The sequence below is a fragment of the Scophthalmus maximus genome, chromosome 5 (genome assembly GCF_022379125.1).
Source record: "Scophthalmus maximus strain ysfricsl-2021 chromosome 5, ASM2237912v1, whole genome shotgun sequence".
NCBI classification, from domain to species: Eukaryota; Metazoa; Chordata; class Actinopteri; order Pleuronectiformes; family Scophthalmidae; genus Scophthalmus; species Scophthalmus maximus.
Window position 1 is genome coordinate 2,107,501 of NC_061519.1, and position 18,850 is coordinate 2,126,350.

At 43.7% G+C, this 18,850-nt stretch overlaps 1 protein-coding gene and 3 long non-coding RNA genes across 9 annotated transcripts in view; 3 read left to right on the forward strand and 1 right to left on the reverse strand.

Annotated features, from left to right (window-relative positions):
• Positions 1-18,850, reverse strand: part of LOC118311105 (triple functional domain protein-like) — a 78,938-nt gene that overhangs the window by 2,155 nt on the left and 57,933 nt on the right. The window contains exons 29-63 of one of the 6 annotated variants that reach the window (XM_047331999.1): positions 18,689-18,758; positions 18,424-18,513; positions 18,239-18,331; positions 18,040-18,151; positions 17,730-17,920; positions 17,416-17,517; positions 16,237-16,266; positions 15,095-15,237; positions 14,912-15,011; positions 14,565-14,808; positions 14,300-14,407; positions 13,877-14,070; positions 13,618-13,788; positions 11,007-11,102; positions 10,704-10,852; positions 10,547-10,613; positions 10,296-10,399; positions 10,141-10,210; positions 9,970-10,059; positions 9,796-9,888; positions 9,613-9,663; positions 9,435-9,512; positions 9,106-9,294; positions 5,589-5,769; positions 5,248-5,508; positions 4,650-5,158; positions 3,671-3,918; positions 3,274-3,412; positions 3,149-3,176; positions 2,837-2,999; positions 2,596-2,717; positions 2,427-2,505; positions 2,103-2,303; positions 1,088-1,226; positions 1-357 (exon numbers count right to left, since the gene is read on the reverse strand). The exon at positions 1-357 is cut by the window's left edge and continues 2,155 nt beyond it. In XM_047331999.1, the coding sequence (XP_047187955.1) occupies positions 1-357; positions 1,088-1,226; positions 2,103-2,303; positions 2,427-2,505; positions 2,596-2,717; positions 2,837-2,999; positions 3,149-3,176; positions 3,274-3,412; positions 3,671-3,918; positions 4,650-5,158; positions 5,248-5,508; positions 5,589-5,769; positions 9,106-9,294; positions 9,435-9,512; positions 9,613-9,663; positions 9,796-9,888; positions 9,970-10,059; positions 10,141-10,210; positions 10,296-10,399; positions 10,547-10,613; positions 10,704-10,852; positions 11,007-11,102; positions 13,618-13,788; positions 13,877-14,070; positions 14,300-14,407; positions 14,565-14,808; positions 14,912-15,011; positions 15,095-15,237; positions 16,237-16,266; positions 17,416-17,517; positions 17,730-17,920; positions 18,040-18,151; positions 18,239-18,331; positions 18,424-18,513; positions 18,689-18,758 (5,062 nt within the window). Of the gene's footprint in view, positions 358-1,087; positions 1,227-2,102; positions 2,304-2,426; positions 2,506-2,595; positions 2,718-2,836; positions 3,000-3,148; positions 3,177-3,273; positions 3,416-3,670; positions 3,919-4,649; positions 5,159-5,247; positions 5,509-5,588; positions 5,770-9,105; positions 9,295-9,434; positions 9,513-9,612; positions 9,664-9,795; positions 9,889-9,969; positions 10,060-10,140; positions 10,211-10,295; positions 10,400-10,546; positions 10,614-10,703; positions 10,853-11,006; positions 11,103-11,879; positions 12,789-13,617; positions 13,789-13,876; positions 14,071-14,299; positions 14,408-14,564; positions 14,809-14,911; positions 15,012-15,094; positions 15,238-16,236; positions 16,267-17,415; positions 17,518-17,729; positions 17,921-18,039; positions 18,152-18,238; positions 18,332-18,423; positions 18,514-18,688; positions 18,759-18,850 lie in introns of those variants that run through there. The other 5 variants (XM_047331998.1, XM_035634669.2, XM_047332001.1 and 2 more) reach the window with 5 other exon arrangements.
• Positions 2,211-4,038, forward strand: LOC118311107. Its single transcript, XR_004793902.2, has 2 exons — positions 2,211-3,464; positions 3,662-4,038. It is a non-coding gene; the product is annotated as an uncharacterized LOC118311107 (long non-coding RNA).
• Positions 9,713-11,309, forward strand: LOC124850022. Its single transcript, XR_007030752.1, has 3 exons — positions 9,713-10,609; positions 10,718-10,870; positions 11,025-11,309. It is a non-coding gene; the product is annotated as an uncharacterized LOC124850022 (long non-coding RNA).
• LOC118311109 lies at positions 13,427-16,687 on the forward strand. Its single transcript, XR_004793905.2, has 3 exons — positions 13,427-14,133; positions 14,291-15,272; positions 15,643-16,687. It is a non-coding gene; the product is annotated as an uncharacterized LOC118311109 (long non-coding RNA).

Sequence of the window (18,850 nt, forward strand, 5' to 3'; positions counted from 1 at the left end):
GGGGTCGGTCCTCAGAAGCAGGCATACGAAGTCCCGGGCCGCCGTGCTAACGCCCTGGAAGTAATCCCTGGGGAAGCTGAAGTCCAGTCGGCAGATGTTCAGGCAAGTCTCCTCTGCGCTTTCATCAAGGAAGGGGGAGGCGCCACTAAGCAGCACATAGGTCACAACGCCCAGGCTCCACAGGTCAGAGGTCAACGACACCGGCTCTCCAAGGACTAACTCCGGGGAGGCAAACTCCGGACTGCCCAGCAGAGGGTGGACATAGTGGGCACTGTTGAGCTGGACGGCATCACCAAAGTCTGTGAGTTTGACCGTCGGCTGGCCGCTGGAGCTGTGGGCCACCAGCAGGTTCTCGGGCTGGAACAAGAGTACAGAAAAAGTCAGGTATTCACATTTAACTTGTTTACTGGACTCTTTATCATGATTTTATATTCATTCAAACCAGCAGTTAGGTTTCCAGTCTTTTACTTTGAGTGAATCCATTTGTTTTTGCAGGAGCAACACAAAATCTGAAGTTTGACCATCAATTTTTTAAAGGAAAAATAAATAGGCTCCAACTGCGAGTCGATCAATTGAAGACCTATAATTACCCAGATGACTAAGTGGACATAAGTACTAGGTCAGGTAAGGTGTTTTGGAAACTTGATAGAAGACCTCTAACTGTGTTGAAGTTATTTCACACATTTTTGGGCCTGCAGTCTGGATACATCTTAAAGAAATAAAGTATTCCTGCTTTAGCTTTCTTGCGGAGAGATAGAAGGGAAGAGCTTAGCTTATAATAATAACTGGAAACTGGGAGCGGCTACTCTGGCTGTGTCAGAAAGTAACAAAGCCTACCAGCACCTCTAGAGCGCACTAATCTTAATGTTATATACTTGTTTCATTTGCAAACATGTGCTTGACTTGTTGCGCTAAGCTTACAGGCTGCTGGCTGTAGCTTCATATTTATCTCAGAGATTAGTGTTGTTGATCCTCATCTAACTTTCAGGATGAAGGTAAATAAGTTTAAGGCTATTTAAAAAAATGTTGGAAATGTCATTCATGTAGTCCTGCAGTAGAAGCATGTCATGGTGCATCTTTTACTCACCTTTACATCCAGATGTGCTATCCTGCAGTTGTGCAGGAAGTGTAAAGCTTCTAAAACATCCCGTAGGTAGCCGGCTACTTTCTCCTCAGTCAGATTACCCCAGCTCACTATGTAGTCCAACAGACGACCTTGGTCAGCCCTGAAACACACACGATCAAATGTCAAATGGAAGAAAGTTGGTCACAATGCATCAAATGAAAATAAAGAAAACACATACGACAACTGCTACACTGGAAGTGCTCGAGGATGCTGTGCAGGGTGACAGGCTCAATTGGGAAGAAGCGTCAGACTTCACATGTACCGAACTGTTAAGTTTTTATATTTGTCGTTATTAGTTTCTACACCTTTCTGTAAGCAATGGTTCATTGTTCCATTCTAGCATGGCTCAAGGGGGGCCAGCTGCCCAATCCCCATTGGTTGTTATAGCAACCAAGGTCGAGAGAGGACAAGACAGAGTCTCTGAATAGTCACAGCACTACATAACAGCCCTCAGGGTCCTGGGATGGACACAATGCTGCAGCCAGTCCTCACATTTCAGAAAATGATGGAACAAATCCAAGCAGAAATTATTTGGATAGTGACATACCATTGGAAATCTTAATGGTAACTTTGAAAACTATCAAATTTAGGGCTGCAACTAAAGATTATTTTCATAATCGATTAATCTGTCGCTTATGTTTCCCACACACCAAAGATTTTACTGTCACAGAGGAGCAAAGAAACCAGAAAATATTCACATTTAAGAAGCTGAAATCAGAGAATTTTGACTCTTTAATTCATAAAAACTACTTGAACCAATTAATTGAGTAATCAATGACTAATCGATTAACTGTTGCCACTCTAATCAAATTGTATAAAGGGTTATGTACATAGTGCCCAACGGACACTGCTTATCCAAAATCGAGTCCATCGCATCCTGGAGGACATCCGGTGTAGTATTTTGAGAGTGTGTCCCTTTATCTGTGCCTTGTTCTTAGAGAGCATCACACAATTTTTTTTTTGTTACTGTACTCACATCTCCAGGACCAGGACGTAGCTGCTGGGGGTTTCGTAAGTGTCTATCAAACTGACTATGTGAGGATGCTGCAGCCTCTGGAGCAGATTGAGTTCCTGAGTCACTCGGTCTCTCCTCATCAATTTCTTGTTCACATGTTTGACCGCCACCGTCCGTTTGGTTCCCTGGTGGTCACACCGCTTGACAACAGAGAAACGACCCCTAGAGAGGAGAATGGGAGGATGGTCAGTCAGTGTACTTCACTCAGTAGTTATGGTTGTCATGTTATGACCATTTACTCCATCTGTAACAGAACAGATGTATATGTAGGTAAGATTCCACTACCTTCCCAGTTCCACCACGTCAGTGTAGTGAGACTCAAAGTTGTCCTTCCAGCTCACTCTGACTCCATCAGTGGACACAGCTGAGACAAGTAACATCACAATCAGTTCATGTCTTTTCTTAGCACCAGCATTGTCAGGCCTCTGTGGCAGAATGGATTCTGTGTTCTCACCTAGAACTCTGAGGCTAGCCGAGGACGTGACAGTCCCCACCTCGTTCGTGGCAACACAAGTGTAAACACCATCATCCTCAGAGACCACACCAATTATTCGCAGTGTCGCTTCACCCGTATCACTGAAAGAAACATGCATGTTGATTTACATTTTACTTCAACTTCTCCACTATTGAGCATCAGGTTACTTGTTAAGATGATCTATGCTGGAGTCGGATGGAGATTTAGCAACATTTTTGACCTGTAGGCGATGCTGAAGTGTCCGTTGTTGGTGAGGTTGCTCTGGTCGGGTCCTTTCCAGGTAAGAGTGGCCCGGGGTCGACCACAGACCTTGCACCTAAGGGTGACACACTCTCCGCTGTCACACGTCACATCACTCAGAGGTACAAGGAACTCCGGGGGAACTTAAAGAGAAGAAAAAAAGTCGGAGGTAAATCCTGTCAAATGCTGAGATGATACTTATAATTCAGGAAAAGAGTGCTTTTAATAATATATTGGTTTTATCATAAGTTTTAATTTCAAATGAACAGAATGGCACCAAGTTCACACTTACCATCATAGATGTAGTTTGGATTTAGAAGCTGTAAGGGAAAAGGCACGAGTGTCAAATACACCCTGGAGCAGAAGCATGACTCGACAGTCGTCTTGGACTTTTCTCAGACGTACTGATGAACTCACCTTTACAGAAACTTTATTGGCCAGCCCATCTCTGGACTTCCTGTAACCGTTCTCCAGCTTGGTCTCTTTCTTTGCCTCCTTCTCCTTCTTCTCAGACTTTTTACGGATGCGCAGGGATGTGTGCCAGGATGAAGACTTCCTGCTGGGACAACAAAAGGACTAGAGTCAAATCAAAAGGTTGAGTTAAATAGGTGAGAGCATGGATTTTAGCACTTCCCTTTACAGCCAAAATGTGATAAATAATGTAACTACGTACAGTGTTCACAACCATTAATAGATGGTTGATTTGCCAATACACTGGACTAAAGTTGACTTTATTTTAAGAGCTCCCAACCACTTAAGTGGAAGAGACTATAAAAATGATTCTTACTTGTCCTTTTCCCCCCAGTGCTCTTACTTGATGGATCCTTCGGGACAGTCGGGGACGATGGCCGAGGTGTGTCCAAGCACAAATCCGGGGATCCAGCCCTCGGCAGCGGGGCCCTGCTCGGTGGCTGCCCTGAACACCAAGAACATGTTTTGCTGGTTGCTGGCTAAGATCTGGACCACCTCTCCCTGAGAAACGCTGATCTCATCCTCCTTCACAGCCATGTAGTCCTGGGTCACCAACATGGTGGATACGCTACTGCTGCTGCTACTTTCACTCTGCACCACAGGATGAAAACATGGACATTAGGAAGACAGTATGTAAAGAAGCATGTCTCATTACAGGTAAACGTGAAAAAAAATTTAAGTTGAAAGAAGGATAAAATAGTTGACAAGCCACTTGCAGACAGTTTTCATTTAAGCTTAGATTGAATGTCAAGAAAGACAAAAGAGATTCAATATTTTCCTCTTGAAAAAAGTAAACTGGATGAAGACAGGAAGGAAGATGATTAAGATTTCCTTTTCGCACGTCTTTGCTTTGCGGCTCCAGGCAAAGGCGAGAGGAGAAACGTTAGGTTGTATGAGAGAATCTTGGTCGAATACGTTTGTAGGCGAACCACAAACGTTACGTTGGAAGTTAGTTGCAGGAAAAGTAGCTTTGAGTAAGATACCATGAAGACAGCAGGAGGTGAAGGACGGCCAAGAGGAAGTCAGGTGTTAGTATGAGCTTTGTTAGAAGTAAGAAATCTAGAGAGAGCCTCGAAAGGGAATCACTGAAGAGCTGAGAAAGTCCCATTAGAGAGGATTTGAACCTGAAAACATGTTGACAAACGTTTGCTAGCGAGGATGATGTTGAAGAGCAGTGAAGGTTGTCAGAGATGCGTACTAGGGGACAGATTAGTAGCGCTGGCTGCAGCAGGACAGGAGACAGCAGGCAGGGAAGACAGACCAGGCCTCCCTCTGCCTCGGTGTTAGTCGGAGTTGCACTGTGCAGCAGGTGGTGGTCTTACCCCGTTACTCTGGGTGGACTGGATGGACTGCTCGCTGGCAGACGAGCATGTACTCATGCGGTCTGCCTCCTTGCTGTGTGTGGAGTGTCTGTGGGTTTGGATCCCAGATCCAGAACCAGTCTGGATCTGGTTTGAGTTTTGTCTGACCGGACTCTCTCCTGCCTCCCCGGGGAAGGTGAACGAGCCAGGCCGGCTGGCTGGAGAGCCCGGCATGGAGCTCCAGAATCCAGATCCGGACTTCTGGCCAGGACTGGGAGGGGGAGGAGGGAGGACGTCTTTGCTAAAGCTCGGAGTGGCCAGAGGGGAGGCCATAAGAGGAACAGCTCCAGGCCGTGGTTTGGAAGTAGGTGTAGAAGGCAAGGGCCCAACTGTGGCACGGGGAATAGGGGCTACAATGTTGGCAGGAGTGGGGGTCTGTGAATGGTCTTCTGGGGTCTGGCTGGGGCGCTTGCCCTGCGGGCTACCCCCTGGAGGGAGTATGGGAGGAGGGACAGGACGAAGGGTTGAACCTGAACCATAAGCCAACAAAACCCACACTTCAGTCACATCTTTCGTTTTGCCTTACAACATTTCATAGAAACATATAGATTTACCATACCTGACATCTTGTTAGGGCCATCAAGGTCGGCCCCGGGGTGGTGGCGTAGGGGCTGGGGCAGGCGGGAGGGCTGGGGGATTCTGGATGGCCTTCGAGAACCACCCTGGGGTCCTGAGGGGATGGAACTAGCCTGGGAGCCTCCAACATCAGGAGGTGCATTGGACCCACTGGTGCCTCCACCTGGAGCTCCCATGCTGGGCACACACAAGCCACCACTTGCCCCTACATGGTTCCTCTGATACTCTATTGGTGAAGTCAGAGCTGTGGTAAGTTACAAAATGAGAGAAAACATGTAGCAAATGATGATTCCTTCCATAAAAGATGTGTGTTGGTCAGTGTACCATTGAGGAAGTTGCGTTGGCTCTCGAGTATCTGGCTGATCTGCAGGGTCCAGACCTCACGCACGCCCGGATGTGAGGAGTGAAGCACGAAGGACTCCACGGTGCCGTTGGTCAACCGAGAAGTGAGGATGAATTTACAGAGATCACTTTCCACATTCTCCTCCAGACCCAGACAGCTCACCTGCAGAGGCAAATGGAAACACGAGAGGTATGAGGTGATTCATTGATGTAATGTCATTTTTAAAACAATTATTCAACTCTTAAAGGAGTTTTTGTTTTAATGGTCTATCCTCAACTGCCTTACTCTTCCATAATATACAGATAGAGGCTTTAAAGCTGGTTTATCTTCTGTGTAGGGTGATGTATGACCATTGAGCCAATGAAGTCCGAGTTTTGCGTGTTAGTGTTGTCACTGAGAGACACTGTAGGAGGAAACGAGATGTTTCCACAGGGCAAATCACACACATTCAAGGGAAATACAAGTCATGCTATGGCGTAACCATCAACAGTTTCTTTCTTTTTTCATTGTAAATACTGAGTTTTACAGTTTATAGATATAGATTTAGTACATTTTTATGCCTTTAAAATTATTTTCGGATCTTATTTTTGTCCTGAAATTGGACAACCTTGTTTCATAATTCCATGTAAAGTTAAAGGTTTTGAAAATATGTTGTTCATTCTTATTGAAGCCCTCGGCTTTGAATATTACATCCTGATCCATTGGATGAAGTTATATTTACAAACCCATATTTCTGCAAAGTGCAAAATATGAAGGCCCATTCGAAGGCTTTTTCAGCATAATGAATAATTTTTTTACTGTAATCAGATGAGTATCGATTTTTCATGAATCCAGTTCGATCAGTGTGTATCAGCTTTCCAAATACATGGAGTAGTCTTGCGGCAAGAACTTTAGCTAAGATTTTATTATCTAAATTTGCCAATGATATTGGATGATAATTATTACAAATCAAAGGATCTTTGTCTTTTAAAAAAAAATTAAAGTAATGTGGGAGTGATTAATCATAGATGGAAACTTCAAATGATGCTTGGTAGGTCTGCAAAAGTGGGGATAGATCTTCATTAAACATTTGGTAGAACTTAATATTATTTAAAAATTTCTGAGTTTCTTCAAGATTACCATTACTGCCAGACAAGTAGAGGTTTTCGTAGAAGTCTCTAAAGGCTGTATTCATTTCATCTGGATCAGTCGTAATTGAGTTATTTGGCAACATGGTATGATATTCTTAGTCATCTGTTTTTTTTAGTCTTGAGGCTAGCAGTTTATCTGCTAAGTTAAGTTTAGCTAAGCTATTTTTAGCTTGTATTGGATATTTCATTTTTAACATACACAGTTGAGTCCATGTGTTTTCTGTATATTCATCTGACAATGAGTTTTGCAACAACTTCATTTCTGTTAATAGTTTATTCTCTTCTTGGTGATGCTTTTTATTTTTTAGGCTGCCAATTCTGATGAATTCCCCTCTAAGGCCAATATTCGTGGAACATTGGAAATTGATTCTTTGTTAATTTCCATAATACTGTGAATATATTCCGTAATTTGCCTTTTAACCTCTGCATCTTCAAATAGAGCTATTAATCCTCCAGTTTTTAGATTTTGTTGACACATTTTGCAAGATGTCAGTCTGAATAGGACTGATTGGATATAACTATTGTGTGTATCAGACTCTGTTAGTTTATAACAATTTCTTTTGAGAGTAAAAACAAATCAATTCTTGAGAAGGTTTTATGTCTATTTGAATAAAAAGAATAGTCTCACAATGTAGTGTGCTCCAGATGTCCAAGAGGCTGAAAGTCTGCATTAACTTCAGCAGCACAAATACTGACTTTTCCCACTTATCAGTCTGACGATTTAAAGTTAGGTTTAGATCATCTCCTAAAATGATTATTGAGCTGCAAAAGTTTAATAATTGACTTTCAATTGAACTGAAGAAGGATGGGTTATCTTGACTAGGTGCATATACACTCACCGGCCACTTTATTAGGTATACCTTGCTAGTAAAAGGTTGGACCCCCTTTTGCCTTCAGAACTGCCTTAGTTCTTCGTGGCATACTTGTAACAAGGTGTCGGAAACATTCCTCAGAGATTTTGGTCCATATTGACATGATAACATCACGCAGTTGCTGCAGATTTGTCGGCTGCACATCTAGGATGCGAATCTCCTGTTCCACCACTTCCCAAAGTCTCTCTATTGGATTGAGATCTGGTGACTGTGGAGGCCATTGGAGTACAGTGAACTCATTGTCTTGTTCAAGAAACCAGTTTGAGATGATATGAGCTTTGTGACATGGTGCATTATCCTGCTGGAAGTAGCCGTCAGAAGATGGGTACACTATTGTCATAAAGGGATGGACATGGTCAGCAACAATTCAACCAAATTCTGACCCTGCCAACCGAGTGTCGCAGCTGAAATCGAGACTCGTCAGACCAGGCAACGTTTTTCCAATCTTCTATTGTCCAATTTTGGTGAGCCTGTGCGAACTGTAGTCTCAGTTTCCTGTTCTTAGCTTACAGGAGTGGCACCCGGTGTGGTCTTCTGCTGCTGTAGCCCATCTTCTTCAATGTTCGATGTGTTGTGCATTCAGAGATGGTATTCTGCATTCCTTGGTTGTGACGAGTGGTTATTTGAGTTACTGTTGCCTTTCTATCATCTCGAACCAGTCTGCCCATTCTCCTCTGACCTCTCACATCAACAAGGCATTTTCGTGCACACAACTGCCGCTCACTGGATATTTTCTCTTTTTCGGACCATTCTCTGTAAACCCTAGAGATGGTTGTGCGTGAAAATCCCAGTAGATCAACAGTTTCTGAAATACTCCGACCAGCCCGTCTGGCACCAACAACCATACCACGTTCAAAGTCACTTGAATCCCCATTCTGATGCTCGGTTTGAACTTCAGCAAGTTGTCTTGACCACCTCTACATGCCTAAATGCATTGAATTGCAGCCATGTGATTCACTGATTAGCTATTTGTGTTGACAAGCAATTGAACAGGTGTACCTAATAAAGTGGCCGGTGAGTGTATATTTACCAAGGTGATATTGTTTGACTCATGGGATCCATTAATGTAACATATCTTCCTCCTGGGTCTCTTAGTATATTGTTAACTTTGAAATTTGTTTTTTGTTAAAGAGTACAGCAACTCCAGACCTTTTTGAAGATTGTCCAGCACCAGGAACTTCCTCAACCCACTCCCATTTTTAGATGTTTTTGTTTTCTGTTTTTAAATGTGTTTCTTGGAGAAAAACAATATCTAGAGAAATTTTTTCCAGATTTTTAATCTAGATTCATTGGAAAATCTTTATTAAAAAACAGACTGACTTTGAAATTACCCTTACTTTTATTAATTAAAAAATGTATCTGCATTTGAATTAACTTGCTGAAAGACTCACAAACTGATTAAATTCTGAGTTTCTCCACAAGAGGAAGCAGCAAGCACTTTATATTAGAGCTATACAGATACATACACACCTGTTAGTACATCATATCGCCCTCACCTTGATGCTATTCTTGTAGAGAAAGCCAGGCAGAGAGAAACCTTTCTTGTCGAGGGGCTCGCTGAAGATGACCACCTGCTCAAAGAGGAAGACTCTCCTCTCCTTCATCCGGCCAACCACACTGCCCTCTGGGTCACACACCATGAATGTGTCCTGCAACAGGAGGCGGCCCTGAGCCACGATCTTCCCCTGGAGAGGCGCGAGATGGAAGGATTAGATGGAGAGGAAAGAGACAGAATGAGGTAATGAAACCGAAATTAAGTCTGGGTTAACATGCTCTAAAGAGAAGGCTGTATTAGTGTATAGCATCATTTTATGTCATTTCTTACATCAAATCCCTGAAGCCGGCCAACATTCATCATGTCATTACACCGTTTCGGCACAATGCACATGACCTCCACAGCTTTCTGTAAGAGACAGACGACACGAGCAGGAGGCTGATGAGGTTCCTGAATTTGTTTTGCTTAATTTTAGGTATTAAGGAGGAGCTGTGTGTTCTTATCTTACCTCCAACTCCATAGACTCCAGTCCAACCTTTTTAGAGTGTTTCAGAAAGTCCTACAACAGAAAAGAAACGTTGTGCACCTAAAGATACAGTTTACTCTTGTAGGTAGCAGAGATGTATATGTATGTATACAGACTATAATAATATGGAAGGGGGGGTTAGCTGTTGTATTGCGACACACAAACCTTGAGCAGCAGCTGGTACTTCATGATCCTCTGTACCGGCTTGATGAGCAGGTCTGTGATTTGCTGCCGGTGTCCCAACCGCTGCTTCAGGTCCTACAAAGTCAGACGTTACTTGATGGATGGAAATTATGTTTGTAATATCTGAATTAAATGTTCACAATAACGGCCGCGTACCTCGAAGTAGGTGTCGATGTACTCTGAAACAATGTGCTCTGACTTGGGCTTATTCTGGCAGTACACTACGTACATGTTTAGTCTCCGTTCCTGGATATGAAGACCACACACATTTACAACACGATCAAATGTACACAAGTAAAGCAAGAGGTTAGAAAATTCAATGCAGACCTGTTTGAGAAAGAGTGGTCCCAGTCTGTCAGGGTCCTCCAGACATTTCTCCAACTCCCCGAGGAAGAAACTGAGCGAGACAGGAAGAGGAAAGAGAAGGTGAGCTACTGTGAATCTGATCTGAGGAAACGATCAACTGAAACTGCTCCACGTACTCTTTGTGCCAGTCGTAGATCTGGTGGATGTTGCCAAACACAATTTTGTCTTTCCCTTTCATATCGTCAGGGACGCCCTCCTCCTTCATCTGGCACATGTAGCCCTTATGATGGACACACACAGTAATACACATTTACAAGGACTTAAGTGTGCTGGAAAACCGTAACATTTTCAGATCTATTGAACACTTCAATGATGTACAACTAATAACTAACTGGACAGTTCCACTGCTCATGAAGTGTCAACTCACCTCCACCACCAGGCCAAGATCTCGGACATAATCTCTCTCCCCCTCCACCAACTCCAGCAGAATGTAACTACAGCAAACACAAACAGACGGCAGCGTTTTAAAAGAGAAAAACTCCCAAAACATCACTTTGAGGTTTGTAGGTGGAAGCAGACATTACTGTCTTTTCTTCAGGACGCTGGTCCTGCGTTCATCCATCTCTTCGATGGGGGAGGAGGAGGAGAGGAGGGAGTTGTCGGAGGGGTTGAAGGAGGGAGAGCTGCTGTCGCCCTGTTCCACAGACAGAGAGCTGGGTCGGTCCTCCAGGGCCTGCACCAGGAGAACCAGGTTTACTAAAACACTTTTAAACTCAAATGTTTCTCTGTATGAGAAGAGTGGCATTTACTCTTCTTAATAGCATTCAGCCCTCTGAATGCTATTAAGCGGATACGTGTGATGCTCTTGTTTCTGTCTGTTACCCTACCATTTTGCTTTTGACCAGCTCCTCGATGGCGCTCACCAACTCAGCGGCACTGGGCGTCTCCGAACTGGACGGACGCACCGACAGGCGAGAGGAGGTCTGAGACAAAAAAAACAAGCATAAGAACTCAAGCCCTTTCTGCGAACAGTAATTCTGCTCTTTGAAAAACTCTAAAGTAAAGTAACCTGGCTATAGTTTAGAGTGAATACAAGCTTCACTTAACCATTTAAAGAGGTCAATGAATTAAATCAGCTATTTAAAATATAAAAATTCTTCATCTCTGTGACAGACGATAAATACTCTTCTTTTTGTCTGTTTTCTTGAATGAATGTAGACCTTCATATGATAAGTTGAAATAGTCCTCAGATGAAAAGCAAGAGCAAGAAATAGCTTATTAGCATTATTATTATAGTTAAATGTCATGTTTTACATTTGGTGAGGATTCATTTCAAGATTAGCTTGTAAGTGGCTATTTTCTTTATTAGTTTGATTATAAATTAATGTTTTTCATTAGTTATTGGTACAAGTAATGACTAAGTGAAAAAATGTTAAACGTTAAATCTACTCTGCTGTAATCTAAAGAGATGTCCACTGCTGACACCCTGGTAGCAAGGGCTTAAGCTAAAAGTGAAAAGAAAAGTATATGAAATATTAAGGAAAAAAAACATGGGTCTGAGAGTAGAGTGAACAAAATGAAGCTGAAGAAAGTGAAATGTCAGAAAATAGGGATGGGAGAAGGTCAGGATAAAAAATAGTGATGTCTCCGCTGCTTTACTGGGTGATGATGATGAAGTACAGCCTCTGAAATTAAGAAAGGACGCTAACAGGGCGAGAATGAATATGTAAGTATGTATATATAGTTCAGGAGACTCTCACCCTTGCTTTGCTGTGCTTCAAGACTTTCTCCAATTAGGTTTTCTGGGTGAGGCTGTGTGCCCTTCTGGCCTCGCCAGCGTTTAGAGATTCCAATTACTTGCATGGGTAATGAGGTTAACGCACAGAGGGTAAAAGGGAGATGAGGACGAGTGGGCAGGGTGGTGAGGGGTCGGGGATGATGGAAACAGGAGGGCGTTTGAATTTTCACCTCAGCGTGGGGTCATATTTAGATTATTATCCCAGGGAGCTGCCTGCTCAGCTGACAGGACTTTGTATTCATATTGATTATTTGTTTCCTTTGAACCTCACTTACCAAACTCCTCCCAGCCTAGGAACTGTAATCATTCAGAAAAAAAGCTGCAGTCCTGTGTTTTTCTGGTCGGGTGTTACAGAATTTTCTCAAAAACTAATAAAAGTTGGCACAATTTGGGCATTTTAGCATAAAAAAACCTTCACGTCGTCCTTCATTTAGAGTCAGAGCTACATGCATCCTCTCTTTATCTACATCTTCCCGTCGCAAAAGGGGCAGAAAGTCAAAACAAGTGAAACTATAAAAGATGGAAGGAAAAAAAACTGCACTAAAGAAATGCAGGAATGTTTAAGAGTTCAGAAAAATACAAAAGTTAGGAAGAGTGAATTTAAGGGACAGAGAGGTGTAGTTCAAATAGAAGAAAGTCTTAAAAAAAAAAAGCTGCTGCTAGTTTGATTTGCTTTCAGTCTAGAAAGTGTCATAGAAACCAAAGGAAAAACAGGCTTTAGTAAGAAGCATTTAAAGCTGAGAAGTGGGGAAAACGAGAGAGATTCGAAGAATCGACTGAGGGAAGAGACAGAGGGGTAGAGCAGGGCATTTCAGATGGAGAGGTATGGAAACTGAGACAAAGCAAAGACAGGACATAAATCAAGGTAATGCTACAGCATGGCAAACGATACAACCAGGAAACAAAACAAAAAGAGAAACAGAAATTAGTGTCAGAGGAGCCTCCGCTGTGGTCGAGGCAGGGGGTTTGAAGACGTTTCAAAGCTTTCTGCTTCAGGGGGGAGGGGAGAATATGATGCAACATGCCAAGATAAAAATGTTATGCATAACAGAAACCCAGGAGTCACTTAAATAAGACTGAAATGAGTCAAAAGTTAAACTTCAAGTCAAAATTATAACAGTACTGAGAAGAGAGAGAACAAGCAGAAGTGCTGGACTGATCCTTCAGAGGATCGTGACAGTGTTTCAAATAAAGGGAAAAGAACAGTTGCAAAGAGCAATTGTTAAGCTGCTCATACGTGATGTAAGGTCTAATGGAAATTAACTACTTCAGTCGTTATTATTGGGACCAAACATAAAGTTTCAGGACATGGTTTTGACTTGAATACTTGATTGTTAGACATAAAAGCTGCTTGTTCACTTCTTTATAAAAAACAATCAAGGGAAAGCAACTAAACTTGTTAAGTGGAAATTCTGTATGAGGCCAAACAGGAAAAGTCAGTGAAAGTTTATCTAAAACTAAGATCAGAAACTGTTGTCACCCATATGTAATGCAGCTTTTCTTTATCTAAAGTTTGAAGAACACACAAGTTCTTGGCATCAGAAAACGTGATAAATAAATTGAAGAGAAAATGGTTTGTTTCCCGTTGCCAAGTCATAACTCCTCCCCTCTCCTGTCATCCTCTCTGTCCGACCCCATCCCCTCACCCCCTTTCCCTGACCCTTCTCGTGTTCCAGCAGTAACCTCCTGCCTCTGTTCACCTTGTCGTCCTGTGCATCTGGCTGCAGCAGGCTGTGCTGCTGTATGGCCATAGGTGGAGGCAGTGGCACCGAGTCGGCGCCTTCCTCGCCCTCCTCCTCACCGCAGCTCTGCATGCCCGAAGAACTGGACTTGGACAGCGTGCCACTCGACAGGCCCTCGTTCCGAACCCTCTGCGACAGTGGAAGTGGATTGTAAGGTAGAGATCAGTACACAGAGCTCCGCAGACGCTGCCAACTGCACAGAGGTGAGTCCACCCACCTCCTCCACCGTCTCATCCTGAGGCGTGGCCGCGCTGTCGTCCGAGTCTTTCTGCGAGCCCATCGTCATCTCCCCGCTCTTCCTAACCTCGCGGCTCTTCTTGTGCTTGTGAGCCAGCTTCTTCACATGGCCGTCGGCCTTGCCGCTGCTCAGCCGCCGCACAGGGCTGGTGAGCCACTTCCGCAGGGTGTTACCTAGGCGATGAGCCAAACACGTGAAACTCAGTTTGCTGCGGCACTGTACTATAACAGTCGAAGGTAAACCTACCTAAACATACCTTCCAAAAGATTGTTTTTGACATTTTTAGCTGCTACAAAATGTTATATTACTTAAATTATAGAATATAACCCAAGCTGAAGTAAATATTTGCCATGTTGGAGTTGATTAAGCTGTGGTTGTTTGTTCATGGCACAGATACCATACCTGGTCGTTTTGGCCCTGGTGACGTGTGGGAGCCGATGCCATGGCCGGGCTGGAGCGTGGCGGACGATCCTGGCATGATGGAGTCATTGCTGCACACTGACAGAGTGTCTGCGATACAGAAAGCCACGCTATCATTAAAATTAATAATTTTCATATGATGCAGACATCCACAAAGTATCAAAGCATTTTTTTTTCAGACCATCCTCACGTGTCCTCACACGTGTCCTCACACGTGTCAAGCGGTTCACAGCGCACACACTCTGACCTTTGTGGTTGAAGATGCCCTCCATCTCCATGGAGGACCTGGAGTGGGCAATGCAGAGCATGGAGCAGGGCACCAGGCCCTCCTGGGACGGCGAGCGGTCTGTTGTCCTGACCAGGCACCAGTCCGGCTTGTCGTGACAACGCTCCAGAACCTCCACCGTCTGTCCGCGCCGCACGGTCAGCTCGTTGCTGTTGCTGGCCATGAAGTCGTGTATGACCACAGTCAGCTCGCAGCCACCGGAGAGCTGAGGGGGAAAGGAATGTGACGCTCAGTGCACAGTGTTCTGCAGAAAGTGTGCAGTCCGGAGTCGGGACGTCCTTTCTAATCACCTGTTTGTGCATTCTCACCTTGTCGCTGTCCAGCGTGTTCTGAGAAGTACGTGAGGCCAGGGAGATAGTGTCTGGTTGGCTGCTGCCTTCACCCTGACTGTCCAGGTCCTCTCCATCCCTAACAAACACACACACATTTGATCCAATTCTTTTTGTCTCCGTTCCTTGACACTGACACTGCAGCTGCTGACACACGCTTACCTTCGCCCTTTGTGGTGCTTGGCTGTGGTTGCTTTTGGAATATGGATGGGCTCCTTGAGGGCCCCTCTCAGGTGAATGGTGCGCTCCTGGATCACCTCCCGGATGTGCTTGATCCAGTCCTGCTTGTTCTCAATGCTTGATGCCTGCACAGGACGGAGGGAGGTTGAGAAGTCAAAAGGTAAGAGTTGTCAGGAAATTCAATTCTGTTGGAATTCTTGTTTCACTCTGTGTGTGTGTGTGTGTGTGTGTGTGTGTGTGTGTGTGTGTGTGTGTGTGTGTGTGTGTGTGTGTGTGTGTGTGTGTGTGTGTGTGTGTGTGTGTGTGTGTGTGTGTGTGTGTGTGTGTGTGTGTGTGTCACACAAGTCTGAATGTACCTCTTGTCATCTCTTATCAACTGAAGTCACTTTACAGATTAATTTTATTTGACGGCTGTGGGAACCACTGGTTCCCACAGCCGTCTCAGATGTATGAAGAGAACTCAAGGATCTCTTCATACATCTCTTCCTTCATTACATAAAAGTGGATTTTGTCACAATGATGTTTTACAGTATTCCGGTCAATTTGGTAAAGTTTGCATTGGTGTGACGACTGACCACTTGGAGCCGAAGAAGCTGGACATCTCCCCAGACCGTTAACTAACTAGCACCAACTATTTCCGCCATTAAATGTTAGACTGCCTGCATCAATTACTTTTAGCTGTTGATTTCAACCATTGATCCATTAGCAAACTAACATTGACTAAATTATTTTCTGTTTATCTTTTACATTAACTATTTCAACCAGTTATCCATCACTTTTGCCTTTTGAACCGCTTACAAATGAACCTCACTTTTAGCTAACTAATATGTTGGATATATTTTTGTAATGAAATGTATGTTATTACGGTTTCAATGTTATGTTTATTTCTGTATTTTTTTTTCAGATTTGTTGTGATACATCATAATCTTAGTACTTATCGGCAACTGCACTCTTCAGGTACAAGTGGTTGGGAATCACTGCCCTAGAATATTTTACAATCTTCCGCTGTGATGCTGCGTTTGTTTTCTCAGATACTGTTAATGAGGATAAGAAGTGCCAAGAGTTTTTCTTTCAGACTTGTGCGATGTGGCTGAGGGCTGTGTTGTGGGATAGTTTGTACTCACCATGGCTCCATGTTTGGATCCCTGACTTAGCTTTGAATTTAAAATATGAAATAAGAGAATTTCACTGGTTTGGTCTCAGAAGACACACATGACATTTCTTATGCTGACAAAACGGTTTGACATGGATAGAAACGCACAACACTGATCATTTGTCTTGAAAAGTGCACTGAGGGCCAATTCAATGTGTGGCAGATTGTAATGGATGGTGTGTGTGTGTCTGTGTGTCAGTGAGAATATGTGTAGTTAGTAATGAGACATTTAATTTACAATGTGCATACCACATGACTGCTTCTGAGTGGTTAGTTTGGTTGTCAACATGTATCATGGAGTTGTTACGCTCAGAATTAAATGTGTGAGGATTTTGGCTTCATGCTGTTGCAATGGCTGACCCAAATTTGAATCCATCTGTGGCAGTATTCAACAGGAAATACAGGAGCCATTTGAAACATTCACCCAGAGAAGCAAACAACAAGAGTTGCCTTTTCATATTACAATGGCATTCACATCATTGAAAAAGCTTAGTTTTGTGGCAGAGAAAGATGGCTCCCCGTCACTTTGATAAAAGTGGCGTAGAGCCAAGGATGGGCGATTGTGGGCATTCAGCGGATGAATCAGTGTCAGCAGCGTTGGCGGGAGCATGTTGGCCCAAAGAGAGAATTAGAAACACAAACATCCACAGAAAACACAGCCCAGATATACAGATGTGCCCATGTTTGTTAGCAGATGGAACAAAGCAGAATCAAACGAGAGGAGAGTGGCTGACAGAGAGGAGACAACCAGGAGACAGAGAGAAAGGAGGAGGATATCAAGGAGACAGAGGAGTTGTTTATGAAAACTTCTTGGCCTCCTCCAAGCTGCTCATGCAATTAAACAAGACATCAGAGAGTACAAGTGAAAAGTTAGAGTATCAGCAGAAGGGAGAGGAAAAAACTGGGTTCGACTGATATAAAGATTTTGGAGCACATGTCGCCGACATCAGATATTGATTTGTGGGGGGCAACTGACACGCGGATGTGGACTACACATTGGTTCTCTCAAGATGCAATCTAAAAATATTAGAATTTGTTGTTATCATCTTGGGTTTCAAGACTTTCAGTGTTTTCTTTCTTTGATAAACCCATATCGGTCAAACCTTGAATGGTGTTTGAGGAGGAATCGAAGAGAGGAATAACGTTTTACCTTGAGCACGATCTTGTTGTCAGAAGTCGGGGTGCGTCCCATCCATAGAGCAAATTTACACGGGTCTCCTTCAACATGCTCGGTCACCCCCAACTCTGACGTCTGGGGAGGGAGAAGAAGAATATGAGAAAATGCCGGGCAAATGTTGATAGTCCTCGAAAAGCTACACTGGGGTACAACAGCTATCTGAGATACACTCGCTCCATATCAAGTGTTGGTTCAATTACAAGAACACACAAATACACTTTCAATTGATCTAAAAATGTATAGAAAAGACAAACTTCATTATATATATTTTACAAATATCCACTTACAAAGAGTTTGCTCTTATAGATGTATTTGCTCCTGCCATTCGAGTCCTTGACCTCCTTACTGAAGATGAGCGACATCTCGAAAAGGAAGAGGTGACGCTCTCGACCCTTACGGATGAGGGTCTTTGGATCCCAGACCTGGAAGGACTCCTGGAGAATGAGCTCGCCCTGGGACTCAATGTTTTCATCGAAACCTGGAGGGGATATGAGTGTGAAAATAATATTGATCAGAAAAACATGTTGGCGTCTGAGTGTGAGTTTTAAAAGGTATAAAAGGTCACAACAACATAAATAATGAGTGTGTGATAATCACCGTCCAGCATAGAGAGGTGCATGGCATCGTTGGCTTTCTTAGGAACACTGAGCATCACCTCCAGGCCGTCTTTTATCTCTCCTTTACCTTCTTCACAGCAAGTCAACAGCTCCTAAACACACACGTGCACACAGAATCTATGACTACAGTTACCATGGAGACAGCCACTACAGCAGTGGGATCTGGTATGTTGGGTTACCTTCAGCAGGAGTTGATACTTGGTGATTCTCTGCACGGGCTTGATCAGGTAGGAGGAGATGGAGTTGGCCAGTCGGTGCCTCTGTTGAATTTCCTGTTAACAGCCACACAGAGAAGCAACGTGATCGAGCGCAACCGACAACGACCGTCTGGTTTCATTTTCATCACCGCAGACGATACACTCACGTCAAAATAGTTCCCAGCATGCTCCAGGATGAGCTGCGTGGAGTCGGGTTTGTTCTTACAGTAGTTCACATACATCTGGAACTTATCGGCCTAGAGGAAGAGAGAAGTGCGTGACAATGATGCGACAGATGAGTAGACATGTCTGATGAACATACAAACATTCACTCGGCTTGATTCCATTAAAGGATTCATATATGTAGACGTCCACTGACATGGTACAAGATACAGGGCCTCTTACTGAGTGGCAGGTCATAATGATACATACCCACGTAACGAAGCAATGGCCGACATCCTCTGGTAGTTGCTCATATTTCTCCAGCTCTTTAAGAAAGATGCTGATGCAAGGAACGAGAGAATGTAATGAGCCAAATGGCAAAAGCACTTAAGCTTTCGTAAATTAAAAGTTTTCCAACATGAAAAACAAAAC